Source organism: Gallus gallus, chromosome 20 (genome assembly GCF_016699485.2).
Source record: "Gallus gallus isolate bGalGal1 chromosome 20, bGalGal1.mat.broiler.GRCg7b, whole genome shotgun sequence".
Taxonomy (NCBI): domain Eukaryota; kingdom Metazoa; phylum Chordata; class Aves; order Galliformes; family Phasianidae; genus Gallus; species Gallus gallus.
The window spans coordinates 10,875,045-10,897,310 of record NC_052551.1 but is presented as its reverse complement, the minus strand read 5'-3'; the positions used below and the strand labels follow the sequence as shown (position 1 = coordinate 10,897,310).

Genomic DNA, 22,266 nt, shown 5'->3' with positions numbered 1-22,266 from the left:
CAGCATCTGCTGGCTGCTCTGCACTGCTCGGCAGCCGTCTGGCTGTGCCTGCGTCCCGCTGCCAGCCCTGGCTCCTGCTCCAGCTGTGTCCCTCAGCTGCGCACGTGGCGGTGGCCCTCCCTGTCCAGCTGTGCCCCACCGGGTTAACAGGCGCTTTCCTAGATTACGGCCCCATTATCTAATAAAGCAGATCTACGCGGCCGCTGCACCGACTGGGGCTGGCGGAGTCCTGCGGGGACAAGGTTATGGGGCCGCAGCTCGGTCCCATTGCCCCGGCTTCTGGTCCCATCCAGCCCTGTCCTCCCCAGCCGTCCTGCCCGGCCATCTCGTCCCAGCAGTGCAGGCGTCCTGGCAGCCCCGTGGTTTTTGGAGGATGGGGCAGACAGAGGTGGGGATGGGATGGACTGGCAGGCGGTGGGACGTTGGGCTGCTGCTCATGGGGGCTGTGGGACCCAGATGGGCACCTCGGCTGGAGGCGGCCACTGCCTGCGGGTGAGCCCAGGGATGCTGCAGTGCTCATTAGCTCCGGTGACCTTCCCCTTCCCGTCCCTGGCCAGCACTAAGCGGGTTTGTTACATATTTAATATCCTGAGAGCGTTATTAGTCGGTATTTACCGACAGATACAACCTGGGGGATAATCCTGCTCCGGGCGGGTGGTGTGTGGGCAGGAGATGGATGGGGGGCACAGCGACCACATCACTGCCTGCCCCCCACCTCCGGGCCACGGGCCTTTACCTCGCACAGGGTCCTGGGACCCTTCCCCTCCCTTGGCCCCTCTGCAGACAAGGATCCAGCCGTGGTCTCCTGCACACGGCCAGGACAGGGTGGCCCCAACTGCTTCCTAACATGGGTGGTTGGGAGAGCACAGGTGGCTGAGAACCGCCCCACACTGCGCTGGGGGCTCCGGGGCTGAGAATGGGTCTGAAAGGGCCCAGCACTGCAGTAAAGTTCTGTGTGCTGCATCCCTGTGTGCAGTGTTCTTTTGTGTCCCACATCCCATCACCACTCATGGGGTGGCACTGAGCCCCCCAGTGCCCCACTCCATGTGCAGGTCAGGGGTGCGTGTCCTGGCACGCTGCTGCTCCCATCCCAGTGATTCTGCTCCCATCCCAGCAGGGCTGCTCCCTGTCTGACGGTGCCCATCAGGGGGGCACCACTGTCCCACATCAGCACTGTGGCTTTAAGGGGCACTGCCAGGGCACTAATACACCAATCAGCTGCCCGCCACCGCGGACCCCACCGTGATATAAAGCCCCAGAGCATCTCCCGGCTGCACTCCAGCAGCATGGCAACGCCTCAGGGTCAGGGGAGCCCCGGCCAGGAGCTGAGGAACTGCGGGGGACCATGGGGAGCACTACAGGGCCCCCCACCCACCTTGTTGCCCTGCCCTATGCTGCCCGGGTACCACCTGCTGCCACCCCCCCTTCGCCTCTTGGCGCCCATGGTAAGTGATGCCCCACAGCTCTCAGGGGCCTGGGAACCCCTGCAGCCCCCCAACAAACCCCAACCCCTCTGTGCCCATAGGTCCCTCCGCCCTGCGTGGTGCCTGCAGGGCTGTGCCCACCGTGCTGCCAGCAGCCGCTGCCTGCTGAGCCGGGGCGGGTGAAGGCGGGAGCAGCACGGGAGAGCAGCGCAGCACTGAAGGCCTGGCTGGCTCGGCACCCCCGCAATCCTTACCCCAGCAAGGGTGAGAAGGTGATGCTGGCCGTGCTCAGCCACATGAGCCTCACGCAGGTCTCCACCTGGTTCGCCAACGCACGCCGGCGCCTCAAGAAGGAGAACCGAGCAGGCTGGGCGGCACTCGGCACGGAGAACGGCGAGGGGACCCCACCGCAGCACCCCCCCAGCCCCAACCCCCGGCAGGATGGCAGCGGGAGCGGCCCCATGGGGGAATCAGGGCCTGGGAAGGGTGAGCAGCTGCACAGACCCAAGATCTGGAGCGTGGCAGCAATGGTGGCACCCGGCCCTGAAGAGAGTGAGGGGAGAGAAGGCACACTGGGGCAGGAGTAGGGCTCAGACCCCCCATCCCGCCCCGTGGAGCCCTCAGAGCCACACCAGAAATAACCGCTTTGGTGCCCACCCTTCATCTGCCACGTCCCGGGGCCACCAGCAGTCAGGGCTGAGGTGGTGCAGAGAGCGCACAGCACCGCATGATGGGGGAAAACGTGGGGAGGGGGACGCAGCGGGATGGGAACGGGGGGGGGGTGGGGATGTGCACAGAAGGGACGTAGGAGGGAGAGGGTAACGAAAGGCATCAGGAAGTCCTGGTCAGGGGAGGGAGAGGGGACCACAGGACGTGGAAGATGAGGGGTACGGAGCAGAGCTGAATGCTGGTTTTTAATGTTCCTAAGAACGAGGAAACAGAAATCAAAAATAGACTTTGCTCTTCTTGATAAAAGTAATAAAATGGTTAGCGGTGTTAAATTAATCCTTACAAAACAAAACCCGCGGAGGTTAAATACAACCCAGAGGCTCTGCATAAAAACCACAATGACTACAAAACAGCTGCAAAGACGTCTTTACACACCAAAGGGGTTTCTCTCCTCCGCTCCTCTCCGGTACGGTACACGGCGTCGGCCAACGCGGGACTCACACACGTGGGAAGGGAACGCGGTGCGACGGGCACAGCCCTGCGAGGAGCTCAGGAACACAGACAGAACTATTTACACTATGGACACAGCGGTGCCGGTGCAGTCCGGCCGCAGGACCCCGGGCTCTGCCCGCTTCTCCTGCGCGCGCCGGGCTGCGGCCGCCGCTGGGGCTCCTCGAGGTGAGCACGGAGCCTCGCGCCGCCCTCACCTGCAGGGCAGGAGCCGACACCTCGCCCGCCCAACGCTCGCCGCTGCTGGCGCTCGGCACCACCACAACGCGCCGCGATGCGGCCCCGGCACGGCCCGCGGGACTCGGCCGCGTGGGTCAGGGTGAGGGAAAGGCGCAGAGCTCCCGGCACAGGCAGCGGCAGAGGCTGCAGGAGACGCAGAGCAGGAGGGCGGCGGGCAGGAGGCTGACGAGCGCGAGGCCCAGGCCGTGGTGCCGGCTGAGCAGCAGGTAGATGCCGAGGGGCAGCGAGCTGCAGTACAGCAGGCACAGCGTGCCCAGCAGGCAGCGCGGGGCGGATCGGCACCTCCGGGCGCGGCTGTTCTGCCGGAGCTGCGGCCGGACCACCTCCAGCGCGCCCAGAGCCTCCGTGGGCACCGCGCCCGCGGGCACCTCCAGGATGGTGAGCACCAGGCAGTCCGCGCCGGGAGAGGGCTGCAGCACGCTGGGGGACAGCAGCACCTCGGGGGGCGAGGGGGGGTCCCGCTCACAGCGCGTCGGCGGCACCGGCCCCTCGCCGTCGTCCTGCGGCCGTCGCGCGTCCCCGCCGGGCACCGGGCTCCGCCGGCGGCAGAAGGGGCAGCGGAGCCGTCGGGGCGACGCGTCCCCCAGGGCCACCATCCGGCTCAGACATCGGGCGCAGAGGCGGTGGCCGCAGAGGAGCTCCGCGGGTCGGCGGGTGCGGGCGTCGTAGCGGCTGTAGCAGATCTGGCACTCCGGCTCCCGGGCGGCGAGCTGACAGCTGCCCCGCGCGTCGTCCGCGTGGGCCATTGGGACGGGACCTGGGGACGGGGAAAGCCCCCCGGGCACAGCGCTGCGGCCGGCGGGCAGCGCCCGGCTCAGCCCCGCACAGTCCCCGCACCGAGCGGCCTCTTCCCCAGCCGCGGCTCAGCACGGCTTCCACCGCCGCCGGAGGCACCGCTCAGCCGCTCTGCAGCCCCCGCGCCTGAGCCGGGAGGGGGGAAGAGGCTTTCCCGAGGGCCGGGGGCTGCTCTGCACCGCAGGGCGTGCGGCCGGGGGTCCTCGGGGCGGCTCACCCCCATCGCCACGCACGCAGCTCCCCGCGTTCCCACGGCACGGCGCTGCGCCCTGCGCCCCCCCCCCCCCGCCTCCCGCTCCCTCCCGTACCTGCGGGGGCTCCCGGGAAGCACGCGGCGGGGGGTGGGCAGCCCCATAGGGAGGCGAGTAGAGCGCTGCGGGGCCGGCACAGCCGCAGGGACCGCCGGCATCCGCCGCGCCGTTGGCCTGGCAACGCGGAGCGGGGGGGAGGGGGGGGAGGTAGATGGATGCTGGGCTTCTTGGCTGAGCCCAACACCGCAGCTCGCGGGCTGCTGCAGCACCGGCGGGCAGCTCCCTCGTTTGACCACCATGACACGGCAATTAAATACTTAATGAGGTAATTGGCCAGCACCTGACAGGAGAAAGACAAAGGACTCCCCCTCCTCCCCCTCCTTCAGTGATGACACTTCCAAGCATCGGTGTGTGCTGGCGGTCAGCTGCGTTTCAGGAACAGCCTGCCCTGCTTCAGCACGACCAGTAGAAGGGGAAAAGTGCTTTGCAAGCTGCTCCGTTCACTGCTGGAGTTCTTCAGTATCCCGCGAGTGTCACTGAAGGAGGTCAGCAACCTCCCAGCAGTGGGAAGCGTCCCTGGAGAACCTCATCCTCTTTGTTAACAAAGACCGTACGCACTTCTGCAGCTGTTACCTGACTGTGCTGCCTCCAAATGCTTCCCTGCCTCAGGTCACCCTGGAATCACTTATGCTGTTCTTACTCAGGTCTTTCAGCCTCTCCCCTTCTCTATGGCATCAGTCTCCTTCTCCAAGACCGAAAGCTTTTATACACTGTACAAAACCCACTGCCCTTTTTCGAGGTGCACAAAGATAAGAGGCATCTCAGTAATATTCCAGCAAAGCTACCCACGCTTTCATGACCAGTATCTTTTCTTGTGGTCAGTGAGCCTTCTATCACTCCATATTCCAGATAAAATACCACTCCACGTTCTGGGTAAAATACTACACAGCTGCCAGAGAACTTCCTCAGTAACTTCCCAGTGTTGTGCCACGTAGATTCGAAGGATCAGTTCTGCCCAACTAAGAACCAAAACCATTTTTCTTACGTTCAGAGCGAGGCAGAGGTGAGGGCAGGGGGTGACTGCAGGCCCCTGGCCAACGGACGAGGAAAGGCACTGAAACAGGGCAGAGCTGAATGCTGGTTTTTAATGTTCCTAAGAACGAGGAAACAGAAATCAAAAATAGACTTTGCTCTTCTTGATAAAAGTAATAAAATGGTTAGCGGTGTTAAATTAATCCTTATAAAACAAAACCCGCGGAGGTTAAATACAACCCAGAGGCTCTGCATAAAAACCACAATGACTACAAAACAGCTGCAAAGACGTCTTTACACACCAAAGGGGTTTCTCTCCTCCGCTCCTCTCCGGTACGGTACACAGCGTCGGCCAACGCGGGACTCACACACGTGGGAAGGGAACGCGGTGCAACGGGCACAGCCCTGCGAGGAGCTCAGGAACACAGACAGAACTATTTACACTATGGACACAGCGGTGCTGGTGCCAGTCCGGCCGCAGGACCCCGGGCTCTGCCCGCTTCTCCTGCACGCGCCGGGCTGCGGCCGCCGCTGGGGCCCCTCCAGCCACAGCGCTGAGCGCTAAGCCTCGTGCCGGCCGTCCCTCTCGCTGTCCTTCCACCCTCAGCGTGCGTCCCAGCTCCGGCCGCCCCTTCCATCCACGTATGGGCACCCACGGGGCCGCCCGCTCCTCCTGCCGCCCACACGTGGGTCCCTGGCCCTCCAGCGAGGCCGTGGCCCGGCTCCTCTCCCTGCCGGCAGCCGGGCGCTCCTGGCGCTGCTGGGCGCGGGCGGCGTGCAGTTTGCAGGGGAAGGCGGGTGCCGTGAGCTGCTGGGCAAGAGTTCCCCGGGCCGGTGCTGCACAGCCAGCAGTCTCTCCGCCTGCCCGGCAAGCCTCCTCGGGGCCGCCGGCACCTCCCCTGCTGCCTCTCACCTCTGCACCTCAGTTAGCATTGGTCTCCCGGCTGCTGCTTTGCTCCCGGCCCAGCTCTCGCTCCTTGTCTGTGGAGGAGGTGGACGAGGAGGAGGAGGATGATGAGGAGCTGAGGGTCCGGCCTGAATGCTTGTAGGCCGCAACGAGTTCCTGCAGCCGCTCTGGCGTGGGCTCCCACTTGGCAAAGCCTGCACTGTTCTGCAGGAAGAGGACGGCGGTGTTGTGCACAGCCTTGTAGTACATCTCCTCCCTGCAAGGAAAGACAGCAGGCACTCAGCATCTCCCGGCAGCCCGCCTGCCAATAAGCCACGTACTACAGGCAAATTCCTTCCCTGCCACCTGCCTCTCCTCTTCCCGCACGTAGGTTTGAGGACAAGTATTCCTCTCTGCCCTTTTCACTCATTATTATGTGGAAAAGAGGGAAGGAAGTGGCTTCCTTCTGCCTCCTTCTGAACAATATTGAATTGCTGAGGCACTCTGGCATTTGGCAGCCCAGGAAACACTGCTCAGCTGTGGCTCACCAAATTACAGAGCTGGCAGAGGGACACACAGTGTCATCACAGCACTACATGAGATAAACAGTTCATACTGGACTTGTACCCAAGGAATACATTACTCAAATCTTTTAATTACTGAAATACCTCAGCAGTCATTAAATGAACGTGAAAATCCACAACACCGTGGATTCTACAACACCTCTTAAAAACCCAGCACGATTACACACTGCACAGTCTTTCCTTTTCCCTTTCTTCCATCGATTCCCACTCGGGATAACATATCTCAGTCACACAGCTCCCCTAAGAGGAAGCTCATCAGAAAGCCACCCTGGAAGGACCCAAAGGGAACACCTACTTTTTGCAGACATGCTGAGACCCGCTGCGGTATTCGTGATCGAAGGCTGACAGGATGAGCTGGTGCCTCTTGAATTTGCTCTGCTCCATGCGGGTCAGGGCAGGTGTGGGAGGGTCCCTCCACTCAGGGATGAAGACAATAAAGGACAGGGGCTCACTGGAGCTCTCCAGCAGTTTCTAGTCCAAAAAGAAAACAATCTTAATCTTAGCTGAGCAACGATGCACCTACTGCCTTCTATGAAAAGGAAACAGTTCTGCTTCCAGAGCAGTACAGCAGCAGTGATAACTCTCTACTTTTTGAATGACACCCTTGTTATGAGCATGTAAGAGCAGTGGGGAGCAGATGACCGCACGGCTCCATTCAGAACAACACAGGAGAGTGAACGTACCTCAAAGTGAGAGACCATGGCATCCATCAGCTCCTCACAGAACGGAGGATTTGCCTCAAAAGACCCACTTATAGGGAAGAAATCCAGGCACGGGCTAGAGGAAAAAGACAAAGATCACCATCAGAGAGGCTAGACATCTGATTGCTGGACCTTAAAAAACATTCATTTCCTCACAGAAAACACTCATACTCAGATAAACTGAATTCTCAGCAGTACAGGGCCTGCCACTTCTCCATAGCAGAAATGGTCACTAGGACACATCCCATCTGTGGTCACTGAAGGCTGACTGCTGATGCAAGCTGACTGCTTGAGGGCCCAGTTCCTCATTTCTTCAGAACAAGGGCAAACACTGACAGACCTATAAACTGCATCATGTCAGGATCAGACAGCTTTGGGTGGACTAATGGCACACTGCTGGTTGCTTCACTGCCAATCTGTGTCCACTCACTGCCTTTCACTGGGCCTGAAGCACACATCCTTCTGCGCAGCTACTGCCATGAGCTGCCAACACGTCAGCCTGTCCTGAATCACTGCTCTGCACACGTGACACACCCACACAGACACACGGCAAAGGGCACCAGAACAGAAGACTCACCCCCTGGATCCAAAATACCCGTCTGTATCCAAGAAGGCCGAACAGTACTGTTTAAAATAGCAATTCAGTGGCGAGGCAAAGCATTCAAAACTCACTCCAAAGAGCTTGTGGAGGGCTTCAAAGACGTGCACAGGAAGTGCCCCCTGCAGGCCAGTTCCTTCATACAGACCCACACCGAACATCATCTGAGGAGAGCAAACCCCGGTGAGTGGTGCCTGCACTTGCCATTCCTGCTGCTCCCTGCACGGAATAGGGACCAAGGCCTACACATCCAAGCACTCACTCCTCTAGGTATGCAGGGCCCCCTCGTCCTCTCTCAAATTCACGTAGGTCCCTTGAATGTACCTAAGAATGCTCTTTAGATACTTTCTCCAGCTCAGGTCCTGTCAAACCAACTGTCCATTTTTACATATATTCCCCAGGAACCTTCAGATAGGCCTCACAAAAATGTCAAGATCTACTGAAAGCTCCTCATTAAAATGTATCCCCTTCACTGACTCAGTTTAAGCCCTGTTTTGCACCAGGCTCTGAGAACTCTGGACCTCCCAGAGCAACAACCCCCAGGTTTTTTGATGCACAACAACAGCAATGAGACAGTACCTGGTATCGACGGAGAAGGCACCAAACCCTGGGTAAGAACTTTTCAAAGCCAGAGTCGTCAATGCAACTGTACCGATAGAGAAGCCACTGGAAGAGAAGGCCCAGCCATTAAAAACAAACAGGATCAACAAAGGTAAAGCAGCCAGAACACAAACATATCGTGACATGAGAAGAGACACCGATGAACAAAAGGAGTAGGCAGGGTTCTGCATGAAGGCTTTTCAGCTCATCTGCTCTTACTGTGGGAATGAACTGCAAGCTATTCACTGGCATGAATGAATGTAACACATCAGCAAGTCTCTCTCAGCAAGGGCCGCCTTGTTGTGAGTACAACCATCCTTGCAGCACAGCATGTACCAAAGCATACACGCAGCACCTCCTAAGTACTCCCAGCAGAAGGCTGACCCTGACTAAGGAGAATGAAGCTGTTCTCATTTGTGCTACTATTAGGGCAATACCAGACAGCCTCCACCAGGTCAGTGCTCTGTCCCACTGCACGGTCCTTTCTTGGAGGAGAAGGAGAAATGAAAGCTCTCATGAAAGAGCAATTTGCAACAGCAGTCATGCAGGCAGGGCAGTCAGCTCTTACCAGCTTGCTGAAGTAGTTGCGGCTCACTTTCACCATTTCCCCCTTGTACCGCACACATGCCACATTGTTTTCCATGTGCATTTCCACACTGGGGAGTGGTGGGGAGGGGATGGCCAGTCTCACTGGGTAACAGTACACGAGCCTGTCCTGGACTTCAGGAGCTTCTACCTCAGCTACGGAGAATAAAGAGCAAGGCAGCCCATTAGAATCCAAGGACATCTGGGAGAGATCTTCCTTCCACCTCAGAACATGCATGGACAGGAATAGGGCTGAAGGGCAGAATAATCTCTCCAAAGCACAGGGGTGGTCCTTCACAGACCATGTAGGCAGCTACCTAAGTTCAGAACTGATTCCAAGAATTCCCTCACCCACAGACAGAGCACAGAGAGGAACCACATCACAGTACTTCTCCATCTGTAACACAGTCAACCTGTAGACTTCATGCAACCATTCCAACAGCATAAGGCATGTTCTGGGTGAATAAAACAACTTCCTTGTTGTCACTGTTATTCCAGTTTGCTCCAAAGTTATTCAAAAACCAGCTAACAGTCCCAGGCTGTTAAATGTAAGAGGCAAAGGAACCTTTCTGCCACCTTGTGGTCACCTATCTTGGACAGAAGCTTACCCTCAGCTTAGGCAGAAAAAAAAAAGAGATCAGCCAGAAGGAATCATGAACACATCACTGGGGGTGAACACAGGCAGCAAAAACAAGCAGCAAAAGGCAGACACTGGGATCTGGAGGGAGAATGTCTGAGGAGAGCTAGGACCCAAAAGGAAAAGGGCTAAAGAATGGTAGTGATGAAAGGAGCAGAGATCAAGGAAGAAGGAAAAGGTTAACTGTACCAGATATATTGTTTTCTTTGAGGATGGCAAGATGCTTCTCCCGGATCCGCTTGACATATTCAAGGGATATGTAGTATATCTTACTGCAGATGCCTTCAACAGAGTCCTTTGCTGCAGCAGACACGTGGGGCCCACACTGCTTACGTAAGTGCTCCAGGCGGTCCTGCAGAATCAGAGAACTAAAGTCCCTTACACAGCCCACCACCTGACCCCCAGAGGTGTGCGGCGTCTCTGAACCTTCGTTGCTTCCATCTCACAAAGTGGAGGAAATGCAATCACAGGCTTTTCAGGAAGGACCTTTATCTGGCCCTGAACACCCCATCCTTTCACAGCCCCACTGCACTCAGCTGCACAACTGACCATGTAGTCCTCCTTAGAAGCAGAATGGTCCCGTCGCAGCCAGCTGAAGGTGTCCTCCACATTCCATTTCACCACCTTCCTGCTGTCTGGTGATGCACTCCTGCATGAAACAGGCAAGTGAGATTAAACCCACAGCTTGGCAATACATTCCATACCACCACAACAGTCTTTTGTTTGTGGGGGAACAGTGCTGACACCTCGAGGCCCTAGCTGTCACTCCCCTCCAGGCATCCTGTGGAAAGTGCTTCCAGACAATTTAATGACATGGGACTGCCATGCCCTCGCCAAAACATGGTGTAACTGTCTGCTGTCCTCTCCTGTGACAGGAAAAGCAGATGAAGGATTTACCTATTAGGAGAATGGCCCATTTCAATCTTGCCTCCTGTTATCAAATGCAGCCATTGCCAGGAACTTACAACTCTGAGAAAAATACCCTGCTAACAAGCTTCAGTTTTTTCCCCCTAAGACTACCTTCCTAAATTCTGTCCTGAGGCAGAGCTGTTCAGAAAAAATACGTGTGGTGTAATAAAATATCATTTTAAGCTTGTTCCTGTTTAATATCAGTGAGTGTCCACGCACACTTCTACTATCTGAGGGATAAATGACAAAGGTATTCCATATTCAGTATTTCAGATTCTTGTTAGTCTCTGCATACGTTCAGCTTCCCAATGTTTGATTTCACTATAACGTTACCATCAAAAGACAGCTGCAGAACTACTGTTTTTCCCCCACATGTTCCTAACTTTGCTTTTCCTCAGTAAGAAGATGGCCAATACTAAATAAAGAGTGATACAATAGCTCCTCTTAAAAGTTGCCATAAACTCCTCCTCATTTCTGAACTGGCAGCACCGCAAGAGGAACTCCTACCTGGATTCAATGAGCCGTTTTGCAGCCTCAGCATACTTGAAGAGCAATCTCTTGGCTTCTTCACGGAACTTAATTCTGGATAGCCTGAGGTAAGTATAAATTCACATGCATCAGTTTCACAGCTGCCATGAAGGCCAGGTCCAGTTCCCAAAATTTTACATCACCAGCACCTCACCACTTTATCAGCAAAAGCAAACCACAAAAGCAGAAAATTAAAGCAGGCAAGTCACTGGACTAGCCCAAGACAAAAACAACTCCAAAATCTGTCCTGTTTTTCAACAGTACCTGATGGGAATGTCATTCATGATTTCTCTGAACATGGAAGGAGACACTACTGGCTCGCAGTCACTCGGTAAAAGAGGATCTGTCCCTTTATCAACCACCTTCCTCTCCAACATCCAGCGGTTAAAAGACTCCCTTGGGGGGTCAATCCCTGGAGAAGCACAAAAAAAGGGTGAAATTGTATGACGAAGAGATGTCCAGAAGCTCCAACGAGAATCATTACATTGGAGGTCAGCTTAATGAGAATATAACTATCAACTAAAGAAACCACAGAGAGGACAGACACGAACCAGAAAGAAGAACAGTGCAGTACTGCAGGACTGAGAACACAGAAAGGGGAGCACAAGAGCAACTTACCTTCTCGCTGCTGGCAGAGCTCACGATAATGTTGCCGCAACTTGAGAATGAGCTGCGATCGAAGCAGCTCCACTTCAGGGTGTGGAGACAGCACTTCAGATGGTGCCCTCTGCTTAATCACTGCATTTGTCTGAATATCCAGGTCCCAGTATACTCTGTGACAGACAGAAATGTTATGAGGATGATCGGATCATTGGCTAATTATCAGACGTTACTTTTAAAGATGTTTCCTGGGGCTGTTATACCAGCCAAGAAATTGAACTATCAAAGACTGCTTGCAAAGACAGATGAGGCTGTTATGTCCCTCATGTTATTCTTCAAAGACAGTTGGAAAACGAGCTGTCTCTACCTCACCTCCCCGAGAACAGAAATAAACGGATACAACTCACTCAGTTGGCCGTAGAAGAGCTGCCTGCTGCTTATCTTCAGGTGAAACACACCATGCCTTCAAAACAGAGGATCCTGGAATACTGGGAGAGCTGGGGACTGGCTGAGCGGCTGGGTTCCCCGGAATATCCGACTGGGAGAGTAAAAGACGAATTACTGCGCTCATAGAGAAAGGTAAATGGGAGGAATCACAGTATACCTAACAGCCCTGTACCAGAGCTTCACTTAGGGTAACCACTGAATCATTACAGCATGTTTTGCTTGCACTTAAGTTAACGTGGACGTGTGAGCTGCCACGCTTCTGTCATAATTTGTTCTCTCTCAACTCCCGTGCTTCACCTAAGGCCCTCCAGGTTCAGTTTTGACAACATCTTTAAGCCTGTTTGTTTCACAACACCCGACTCACCTTGGGCTTTTTCACACTGTTGCCACTTGGGGGAACCTCCTCAGAGAATCTCCTCTTCCTTTGCTTGCTCTCCACTGAGGTCTCTACCATTCCACTTTCCAGTGGCATAGGAGCTGCATTCAATCCCAGAGGGTCTGACTAAGAGTATCCAAACAACAGTATTCATTAGTTCATCAGCTGCTACTGCAGAGTACCAAAGGCAATAAGCCCTTTTAATTTTCCTTTGCACCATCCCCAGCTCCCAAGTAGACAAAAGAAATGACACTAATACACCTGCAGAAAGCCAAAAACTTCTCTCCTAGACTTGTGTCTGAACCGTTTATTTGGTCTGTTAGTTTGAGACTTGGATGAGAAGAATGCCACACAGCTCCCCCATGGCAAGTTTGTTTAAGCAAAGCAGCTGAATGAAGAACATTTCATTGTGTTTCACCAGATCCCAGACACATGCTGGATGGGGAAAGGAGTTCTGCAGATACAGAAGACTCTCCATCACAGGCAATGTCATGTCCCAGAAGAATATCCCAGTACTGGCACAGCCCCTCGAGATATGTGCTTACTTACAATGACATCATGCTGTCCCAGAACAGGCATTTCCCACAGGGACTGGTTGGTGAAGCGGTTGAAGTAGTACGGGCGATTCTCCCTCTTGCTCCAGCACTTCTCCCAGCCAGCTTGCACCAGCTCATCTGAGAACACAGTCAGAGATCACGATAAGACCAGTCCTGGAAAGCTCTACCATTCAGGTCCCATTACCATCACTACACACTGCAACAAGCATTGTTCCTGAGCTCTCTCAATAGCCGCATTCTACCTTTCCTTCCCTGCCACTGGGGCCCTTCAGAACCCTGTGGTGGGCTTTCTCAGAAGCAGAATCAGTACCTGGGAGGTCCTGTACCAGTCGCATAGGTTTGGGGGAGCTGGGCTGGTTCTGGTTGGAGGTGCCAGGTGAGTGACTCATTAGAGATGCCTCCTCCGCAGGGCTTCCGTGATTCTCATTGGCCATTTCTCAGCAACCACACTAGAAAAATCAGACGAAAAAAATCCATGTCACGGCAGGAAAGATCCCAGACCCACTTGTTCCATTCAAAGTAAAAGTTAACTGGCATTAAAATGGGCTTGAACCAGTACATACAAAGTAAGACCTAAGTCCTGAAAAACACCAGTTACCCCAGATACAACTAGCACTCAGCAGTACAGCAGACAGTTCTTATGGCCAGCAATCAACATACTTGCTTTTCAGCTACATCTCTCCCTCCTAGGACTCATCCCACACAGCAGTACTGAGAGCACAGAAAATAAAATATGCTTCACTGTGAACATTTACCATCCCCTACCATACTAGCAGTACTGGCCATATCTGGTCTGCTGTCCCTGGTGTCAGTTTAAATCAGTATTTACACATACATAACCATATGCAATTTAAACCAAAAGCAGTTATTAAAGAACTTCTGCTATACAAAATAGCCCTGGTGCTTCACTAATGACAGCTTTGGTGGCTCACGGAACCACAGGCCAGGAATGAGCAACTATGGAATTATTTCCCTCATTATGTTCCAGACACGGACTAACTGTCAGGACTGTCAGCCTATTTAAGCCCTCACTATTTATTCATTTACATAACAACAGTTATGCAAAAGAAAGTCTGTTCAACATGTAACGCTTCTCTTAATCATCATTTAATATTGTCAGCTGTAGAAGAACAGCCAGGTTTTCCCTCTCGTTCACTCTTCTTCCCCCAGGGAAGCTTCTGAAATAGCACTGTTGAGCCAATTACTACAGATTGCTGCTCTCGGGCAACCAAACTGGGGGAAACGAGGTGTTTTAAATAATTACTGTCTACCTCTGTTATTTAACTCTATTCAGGCCTTTGGAGACACCCTACGACATGACTTGCATGTACACAGTGTTGTGTACATATAATCCCGTATATAGGTGTGTTTTGAACTGATCTGAACACCCCATCCTGTCCATAAAAACATCACTGGGCTTTTCAAAAGGAGAGAACAGCAAGAGCTGAGTTGAAGAATGAGCAGAGAGGTTCTTGCCAAGCTGTCTGCAGCACTGACAGTGAACCAGTATGATGCAGGGCAGGAATGAGGAACGGCTGCTCCTGCCAACACCTGGGAAGGTGTTTCCATCCTTCCCTTGGGGTAAGCATGGAAAGGTGCAGGGTACTGCAGAAACCTGGAGTTATGGCTTCTGCTCACAGCTACGGACATAATAACATCCACACCCACAGGCAAAAGCACCTGCTACAAAGACTGCACCAATGCAATCTGTACATTTAATCACCCCAGCACTAAGTGTTGTGTAATATTTGCTTACTGACACTTCCTCCTGAACTCCAGCCCCGCTGTGACCTCTGCAGTCACACTTCAGGCAGCTGCCACCTGGGCAGCACCTCAGCCCCTTGGTACAGGCATTCTCTGCCAGAAAGCTGAGCTGAGGCCATGGGATCATGGGCAGCACATCGGGAGCCTCATCAGTATTTCATTTGGCAGGAACTTTCTAAAACTGTTTAGCCTCCTCTTCTTAAAAAGGGAAGGTTTACCCGCATTCGCTGGTGTGTCACGCATGTTACATAGACAACACTGTAACTGTTACACAATGATGGGAGCAGACCTCCCAGGGAGAGCCACGCAGGGACTTTAGGGAATTACAGCTGGCATCAGGTGTCAGACGGGCAGCAGCTCCCAGCGCTTCTCACCACTGACAGCTCTAACCAGTGGTCAGACGGGGCTTCTTGTTTTTTTCCCCTCTCCTGTTTATGGATAAGCTAGGACGGGGGAAGCGCACAAGCAGCTCTATCACTTTGGGTGAATACCAAATCCCAGCAACCTCCAACTCTGCAGAAAGGAAAGAAACAAAGTGGCAGGAATCCCGACAGGAGGAACTCCACCTGTGTGTGCCTGGTGTTGTGACTCACAGTGAAAGGGACCCAGAGCAACGGTTTGACGGTGATTACGGTATTGCTTTATACACCACACGACGCATACAGTGCTTCACAGACACAGAACGCCGTCCCTGCCCAGAGAGCTTACAGCCTATAGGAGCAGCAGCACGAACAGAGAGCGCAGCGAGGCGGCAACGGACACGGAGCAGAGTACAGCCAGCGATCGTTTCCGTTTTGTCAAGGCGGGATTTCACACAGGACAACAGCAAACGCGGACAAAGGGGAGCAGCGACAGCCCCGGGGACGCGGCAGCGTTTTCCCCCAGCCCCGAACCGCGGGGGGGGGCGGAGGACACCGTCCGCTCCGTGAGCGCTTCGCCCTCCCCCGGGAGCCGCTCTCGGCACGGGGCTGCGCAGCGCACGGAGCTCCCGGGGCCGCCCGCGGCGCGCGGGGAGAGCGGCGGGACAGCGTGCCGTGCTGCGGGGCGGCGGGCGGAGCTCCTGGCGCGGAGGGCCGGGACCGAGCGAGTGCGGAGAGGAGCGGCGGCGGCGATCCCGACCCGGCGGCGGCTCTGCAGGCGGCCGGGAGCGGTGCGGGGCGCGGCCGAGGGGGGCGGCGCCGGGCGGTACTTACGGGGGCGCGCTGCTGCCGGGCGGGACGCGGGGCCGTCGCTCGGTGCTCGCCGCTGGCGCGCCGGGGCCGCATCCTCATAGCGGGGCGTCCCGCGCCGGGCCCGCGGGGGCCGCTGCGGAGACAGGAGCCGTTACGGGGGAGGGCCGCGGGGCCGCGCAGGCTCGGCGGCGGCGGCGGCACGAGCGGAGCGGGCCGAGCGCGGCGGCCGGCGCGTTCTAAGATGGCGGCCGCGGGCCTACGCCGCCTCACCCCGACCCGCCGCCGTGCCGCCCGCCCGCCCGCCGACCTCCCTCTCCGGCGCGGAGGCCCCCGGCCGCGCGGGAGCGCCGCTTACCTGGGCGTGAGGCCGGGGGCTGTGGGCACCGCGCACCGTCGCGCTCCCCGCTGCCGCCCCACCTCCGCCTCGCCCGCCCCGCCGCCGCCATCTTGCGCCGGGACGGCGGGCCGGCAGCGCGCAGGCGCGGGCCGCCCCGCCCTGGGCACTGCGCAGGCGCCGCCGCCGGGACGCCCTCTCGCGCATGCGCGTTGTCCTCCGCGCCCAGGCGCGCAGGCGGTGCGCTTGCGCGGAACGCGACCCGCGCTTTTGTAGACGGAGCGGCGCATGCGCACGCTGCGACGGCGCCGTCCGCCCCGGCGCCATCTTGAGTGTGGCGCGCCGGCACCGCCCCGCTATGGGCAGGGCAGGGCCGGGCCCGGCCTCGCGGCCACGTCCACCCGCCGCGGGCGGTTCCTGTCAGGCAGGGCGAGGCCGCCGCGCGCCGCCAGCGGAGCGCCTTTGAAGTGCGGCGCGGCCCAGGGCGGGGCCCACCACCGGCGCTGGCGGCGGCCCGGGGCCGCCCGCTGGGTTCCGTCCGCCCGCAGCGCCGCCCGTCCTGCGCTTAGCGGTGCGGGCCTCGCTGCGTGTGGCCGTGGGGTGCGGCGCTGGGCAGGGCAGGGCTGGGCAGGGCTGGGCTGGCCGCGGGCGCGCAGCCAGGCGCCTCGGGCCGCAGCCTCGCCTTGCGGCCGCGGCTGCTGGGAAAGCGCAGCGCGACACCTTCGGACGTGGGATGATTCCCCCCCACCCGCGGCCCGCAGGCCCCGCCCCGCCCTTTGCCTCCCCCTGCCCGGCTGTGGGCTCCGAGGGGCTTTCCTCCCTCCCTCCCGCCTGGCAGCGGCCCGACCCGCCTGCTCCCGCTGGAGGCCTGCCCTCTGCACCCAGAGCACCGGGGTCAGTGTAATTAGTTAATGCTGTCGAAGCAGTTTGGAAGGGATAAGTGCTGTGTAAGCACCGAGTCTCCTAAGTCTCCCTGTTTCCAGAGCGTGAGCCCCCGCAGCCCGGCTCTGTGTGTGCACATAATCGCCCCGACCACAAAGTGCCGGCTCAGACCAACTCCGTTCTGCAGGCGCTTGGAGGAGGGGGAAAGAGGGGGCTCAGCCGGCTTTGTCCGAGGCTCCAGGGATGGAAAGCACAAAGCCTTGTCCTTTGGAATGCAAAGGGGCTTGCAGCAAAGCACGGGCAGCACCTTGTCTCTCCTGGGCTGAGCGGTGCCACTGTGCCTGCAGCGCCACGCATCCTGGCCCCTTGGCAATGGGCACTTGCTGGATCAGAAAGGGAATGTGGGCATTGCTGGATCACTTGGGCAGTGCCTCTCACAGTGCTGAGCGCATCTGTGTCTGCTCAGCTGCTGGGAGCAGGCTGGGGATGAGCCCCGGTGGCCGTGAGCCTTGGAGACCCTGCTGTGTGCCAGGCTGTTGGAGTGGCTCTGTGGCTCCAGCAGCCACTGCAACTTCCCTGTCTGGCGCTCACCTCATAGATGGGCACAAAGCAGCTCCCGTTGTACCCCTGGCCCAAGGGACTTGTGTTCAGCCACGGCACAGAGCCCACTGGGCAGTGCTGGAGCTGGCAGAACACGGTGGGGAGTTTAGCACCAGCGGGGCTGGGGGTCGGCACTTCCCCAAAATGATGAAGCCACCCTGCACTGCACGGCCGGCGTCCCCGAGCCCTTCATGCTCCTGTCTGCTGTGTCTCCTCCCAGCTGTGGGCTCACAAGGGGTGGTGGCTGGTGGGATATATAAACACGGGGGAGCCTGAGCCAGCTCAGAAGAAACTCGTGGAGCTGCTGGTATTCTCCCTCCCTCTCTTCACGTGATTCAGTTTCTCCAGACCAGGGAAGCCGAGGACAAGTCATACTGTAAGTATATGAACTGAGCCAGCATTGTGTAGGCGAGCTGCCCCAGTCCGTGCGTGGCCCTCGGGGAAGGATGGAGGCTCTGCATCCTGAGCAGGAGGGGTTCTGTCCTCTCCCTTGCAGAGAACCGGGCAGAAAGTGGGGAAGCCCTGTGCTGTCCCTGCCATCCTGCAGGCAGCTCTGCCTTTTCCGGCTGGATGAGGAGTCTCCGGCTCTGTCCCAGCCCAGCTGCAGGGCATGGGACACAGACAGGCAGTGCTATGTCCTTGGGGAGCACTTGGGGCTGCGCCTAGGGCTGGAGAGCCCATGAGAGAGGAATCCCTTCCCTGTGTGGTGATGGAGCTCCCCACGGGGCTCACCTCACCCTGCAGACTGGGGAGCTGGCTGTGCTGGGGAAGGGCAGGATGCTGCTGGTACTGACAGCAGTGGCTGTCCCTGGGTGGGGGGTGTGGTGGTGCGACGGCTAGCCCCCGTCCAGGCTGCCCCTGTTCTGAGAGCAGGTTGGGCAGCAGCCACATCCCTGCCAGGGTGGCTGGGCATCCCCCGTGCGCCCCACTGTCCCGGTGCATGCTGACCCCGCGCTCTGCCCCCAGGTGCGAGATGGCTGCCGGCAGCCAACTCCTCCTCCTGCTCCTGCTGCCCGGGCTGACCGCAGCCTCGCACAGCCCTCCCGGCTGCAAGATCCGGATTACCTCCAAGGGGCTGGACCTCGGTAAGGGGCCGGCCAGGACCCTGCTCCCAGGCAGGGCGGGGTGCCAGCTTGCTCGGCGGGACCGGCGGGGTGGGCTATGTCGGAATGCAGCACAGCCTGGCTGTGGCCAGCCCAGGCTCATTTTGCATTGCAGTGAAGCATGAGGGTCTGCGCTTCGTGGAGCAGGAGCTGGAGAACATCACAGTGTCAGACCTGCACGGGAAGGAGGGGCAGTTCCACTACAACATCAGCCAGTGAGTGTTGCCTGCTCCCTGCATGCAGCAGCCCCTGGGTCAGCCTTACCGTCCCTTCCCTGGCAGGGTCAAGGTGATGGACCTGCAGCTGCCATTTTCCAACCTGCACTTCCAGCCGCAGCAGCACCTCGCCTTCAACATCAACAATGCTTCCATCAGCCTGCGCTTCAGGCGGCAGCTGCTCTACTGGTTCTTGTGAGTTGCCCTCCCCTGCCCACCAGCCCGTCCCACAGCTGGGCCATGGCCCCAGGAGTGCCACAGGTGCCATGCTGTCTAGTCTTGGGGCTGATAGGATCTGTGTCCTCCTGTCTGTTCCCTTGGCTTTCAGCTATGACATCGGATCCATCAATGCTTCTGCTGATGGTGTCCACATCCATACTGTGCTGCAGCTGGCCAAGGATGAGGTTGGACGCCTGAAGATTTCCAACATGTCCTGCAACGCCTCCATTGCCAGAATGCACGCAGGATTCTCCGGCACGCTCAGGTACACCTGATGCCATGGTGGCAGCTGTGCCCCTGTGCCAGGGAAGATCTGCCCATGCCACCCTGCTGTGGCCAGGCCATCCCCTGTGTTTTTGTGGGAATGGAGGTGGAGGGACGGGGCTGGAAGGCTATTGCAAAGCTGTTCTGTCCTGCAGGAAGGTCTATGAGTTCCTGAGCACCTTCATTGTCACAGGGATGCGCTTCCTTCTCAGCCAGCAGGTAGGGCTGTGAGCAGAAATGGGCACAGAGCTCCCCTGGCTGCAATCAGGAGGGGCTGACCCAGGTATGCTGGAGGCAGCCTGGTCCTCCTCTGGGCCGGGAGTTCTGGCCCCACTGCTGAGTGATACCCCACAGATCTGCCCGTCCCTGGAGCATGCCAGCCTGGTGCTGCTGAACTCCTTGCTGGACACAGTGCCAGGTGAGCAGGATAAGACCGGACCCTGCTCACTGCAGCCTATGCAGAGCCGAGAAAAGGACTGCAGGCCACCCTGTAGGCTTTGTTCTCACAGCACCTCTTCCCTGGCAGTAAGGAACTACGTAGACGAGCACATTGGGATCGACTACTCCCTGCTACGTGATCCAGTTGTCTCCCCAGAGACCCTCGACCTGGACTTCAAGGTGTGGCACCAGATCCCGGCCTGCCTCCCCCAGTCCTTTTGGCACAGCTCTGCATCAACACAAGCAGTGGGCACAGCAAGCTGTGCTGCAGCTGCAGAAACAGTCACTGTTCTCGGCCCAGGGCATGTTCTTCTACCGTGCGAGGGAGGACCAGGAGCTGGAGAACCACGCGGTGGAGCCGGTGATCAAGGAGACTGAGCGCATGGTTTATGTTGCCTTCTCTGAGTACTTCTTTGACTCAGCCATGCACGCATACTTCCAGGCGAGTGTGCTGGCCATGCAGCTTGAGGGGGAGAAGGTGAGCAGCACAGTTTGACACTGTGCATAGGCCTGTGTGGAAAAGGGGTGCTGCCTGGGGGAGGTAGGGTGGGCTCCACACACTGAATTCAGGAGGTGCTGCCTGGGCAGAAGCTTTGCTGGGGGCAGCAGTGCCAGCTCTCCTACCCCTGAGGTTTGTCCTCCCTGCAGGTGCCCAAGGACCTGGAGGTTCTGCTGAGAGCCACCTTCTTTGGGACCATCTTCATGCTGGTGAGAGGAGCTCCCCACTGGGGCAGGAGAGGCACAGGGCCCCCCCCTGAGGTGGAGCAGCACTGCCCAGCCTGGCTCCCTTGCCGTCTCCCCAGAACCCTGCTGTGGTGGATGCTCCCCTGCGGCTGGTGCTTCAGGTGTCAGCTCCCCCCCGCTGTGTGATCAAACCCTCGGGAACCTCCATCTCTGTCTCTGCCTTCCTCAACATCTCGCTGGTACCCGCAGACCGCCCTGCTGTCCAGCTTTCCAGCATGGCCATGGTGAGTGCTGCTGCAGCCAGGTTGCCTGTGCCTGCCCAAGTACACAGGGCAGGAGCACTCTGCATCCCACCTGGGAAGTCTCTGATGTCCCAAAGCTGAGAGCAGCACCCAGGCCGTCCTGCTGCCTGCCCACGATGGCTGCAGCAGGGCTTCCATGCAGCTCACTCTCCCCATAGGAATCAAAGCTGAGCGCCAAGGTGTACCTGCAAGGGAAGGCACTGCGCGTGCAGCTGGACCTGCGACGGTACGGCCCACGCTGGGGTCCCACCAGGGCTGCAGGGACAGTCCCCTCTGCCCCAGCTCACAGCTGCTTTCCCTCCCTGCAGGTTTCGCATCTATTCCAAGCAGTCAGCATTGGAGTCACTGGCGGTGAGCAGACCCTGTGCCAGCCTGGAGCGTGGGAGGGTTCAACTGCCCTGAGTAGCTCCTAGCCACAGCATGGAGCAGCTCTGGGTGGGCTGTGCAGGACCCCCCTTCATCCACCCCTGAGAAACACAAGCAGGCTCTACCCTGCCCAGCAGCTCTGCTCTCATCCCCGCTCCCCTCCCCACAGCTGTTCTCACTGCAGGCCCCGCTGAAAACTCTGCTGCAGCTGACAATCATGCCCATCATTAATGGTAAGCATCATCGCTGCCTGTGCATGGCAAGGCTTGGGGCAGTGTCATGGGGCTTACTGCATCTCTTCCTCCCTGCAGAGAGGACAAAGAAGGGTGTGCAGATTCCTCTGCCAGAAGGCATGGACTTCACCAGAGAGGTGGTCACCAATCATGCGGTGCGTGAGCAGGACAAGGGCAACTCCAGCCCCTCCAGCAGACATGGGCACCGTGTCCTGGTGGCTGCAGGCACAGCTAGCCCTGTGCCAATACTTCTTTCCTTTGCAGGGATTTCTCACAGTGGGAGCTGATCTCCACTTCTCCAAGGGGCTGCGGGAAGTGATTGAGAAGTACCGCTCCGCCCCTGCAGTCCCTGCTGAGCCCACCGTGCAGACCACAGCAGCCAGCACAGGCCCCCACCAGCTGTAGCTCTGCTTACTTGCTCCTTCACCCTGGACAAAGGTCAGATCCCGGGCTGGACCCGTAGGCTGTAGGTAGGAAGCAACATTCCCAGTACCACTCACACATCCTGCAGGGCATCTGCACCCACATGGGCAGCAGCAAGGTGGAGACAGCTGCTCTGGGAATCCCTGCTGCACCCCTTCTCATACACTAATAAACCACTGAATGCCAGCTTGCACTGCCTGGTTGCTTGGAGGACCACATAGCTACAGACCACATAGCTGCCAGCTCTGAGGGAGAGCTCTCCCCGCTTTTGGGATGGTTTGTTTTCATAGCTCTCTGCAGAAAGGGAAACGCAAGCTCTGGCTCCTAAGGATAGTGGG

General features: G+C 57.7%; 4 protein-coding genes across 9 annotated transcripts; 2 read left to right on the top strand and 2 right to left on the bottom strand.

Moving 5' to 3' along the window:
• Nucleotides 1–2,319: 2,319 nt before the first annotated feature.
• Nucleotides 2,320–5,625, bottom strand: LOC107054849 (E3 ubiquitin-protein ligase RNF182-like). Its single transcript, XM_046903064.1, has one exon. The coding sequence runs from the start codon at nucleotides 3,587–3,589 to the stop codon at nucleotides 2,918–2,920; it is 672 nt and encodes a 223-aa protein (XP_046759020.1). The 5' UTR covers nucleotides 3,590–5,625; the 3' UTR covers nucleotides 2,320–2,917.
• Nucleotides 2,320–17,054, bottom strand: PCIF1 (PDX1 C-terminal inhibiting factor 1). 6 transcript variants are annotated; one of them, XR_006931928.1, is made up of 18 exons: nucleotides 16,221–17,054; nucleotides 15,887–15,998; nucleotides 13,240–13,378; nucleotides 12,922–13,046; nucleotides 12,361–12,498; nucleotides 11,957–12,087; nucleotides 11,568–11,722; nucleotides 11,214–11,361; nucleotides 10,929–11,012; nucleotides 10,062–10,161; nucleotides 9,702–9,864; nucleotides 8,859–9,031; nucleotides 8,270–8,356; nucleotides 7,670–7,854; nucleotides 7,075–7,168; nucleotides 6,687–6,862; nucleotides 3,947–6,084; nucleotides 2,320–3,600 (listed from the first exon to the last, which is right to left on the bottom strand). XR_006931928.1 is itself a non-coding variant. In XM_015296563.4 (18 exons), exons 4-18 carry the CDS (start codon nucleotides 13,361–13,363, stop codon nucleotides 5,844–5,846), a joined length of 2,124 nt encoding a protein of 707 aa, XP_015152049.2. In that variant the 5' UTR covers nucleotides 13,364–13,378; nucleotides 14,983–15,206; nucleotides 15,287–15,998; nucleotides 16,221–17,054; the 3' UTR covers nucleotides 5,015–5,843. The 6 variants fall into 6 exon arrangements, 4 of the variants coding, with proteins under 4 accessions (XP_015152049.2, XP_046759018.1, XP_046759017.1 ...); XR_005841301.2 differs by lacking the exon at nucleotides 2,320–3,600 and having other exon boundaries at nucleotides 5,015–5,042; nucleotides 5,224–6,084; XM_015296563.4 differs by lacking the exon at nucleotides 2,320–3,600 and adding an exon at nucleotides 14,983–15,206 and having other exon boundaries at nucleotides 5,015–6,084; nucleotides 15,287–15,998.
• On the top strand, nucleotides 15,756–18,039 carry LOC124417340. Its single transcript, XM_046903063.1, has 2 exons — nucleotides 15,756–17,093; nucleotides 17,902–18,039. The coding sequence occupies exons 1-2, from the start codon at nucleotides 16,488–16,490 to the stop codon at nucleotides 18,013–18,015; spliced, it is 720 nt and encodes a 239-aa protein (XP_046759019.1). The 5' UTR covers nucleotides 15,756–16,487; the 3' UTR covers nucleotides 18,016–18,039.
• PLTP (phospholipid transfer protein) lies at nucleotides 17,966–22,114 on the top strand. Its single transcript, NM_001162406.2, has 16 exons — nucleotides 17,966–18,057; nucleotides 18,648–18,766; nucleotides 18,900–18,999; nucleotides 19,066–19,194; nucleotides 19,328–19,483; nucleotides 19,638–19,701; nucleotides 19,837–19,900; nucleotides 20,009–20,100; nucleotides 20,222–20,398; nucleotides 20,569–20,628; nucleotides 20,724–20,888; nucleotides 21,065–21,132; nucleotides 21,215–21,257; nucleotides 21,442–21,505; nucleotides 21,584–21,660; nucleotides 21,770–22,114. Exons 2-16 carry the CDS (start codon nucleotides 18,655–18,657, stop codon nucleotides 21,908–21,910), a joined length of 1,512 nt encoding a protein of 503 aa, NP_001155878.1. The 5' UTR covers nucleotides 17,966–18,057; nucleotides 18,648–18,654; the 3' UTR covers nucleotides 21,911–22,114.
• The last annotated feature ends 152 nt before the right edge of the window (nucleotides 22,115–22,266 follow it).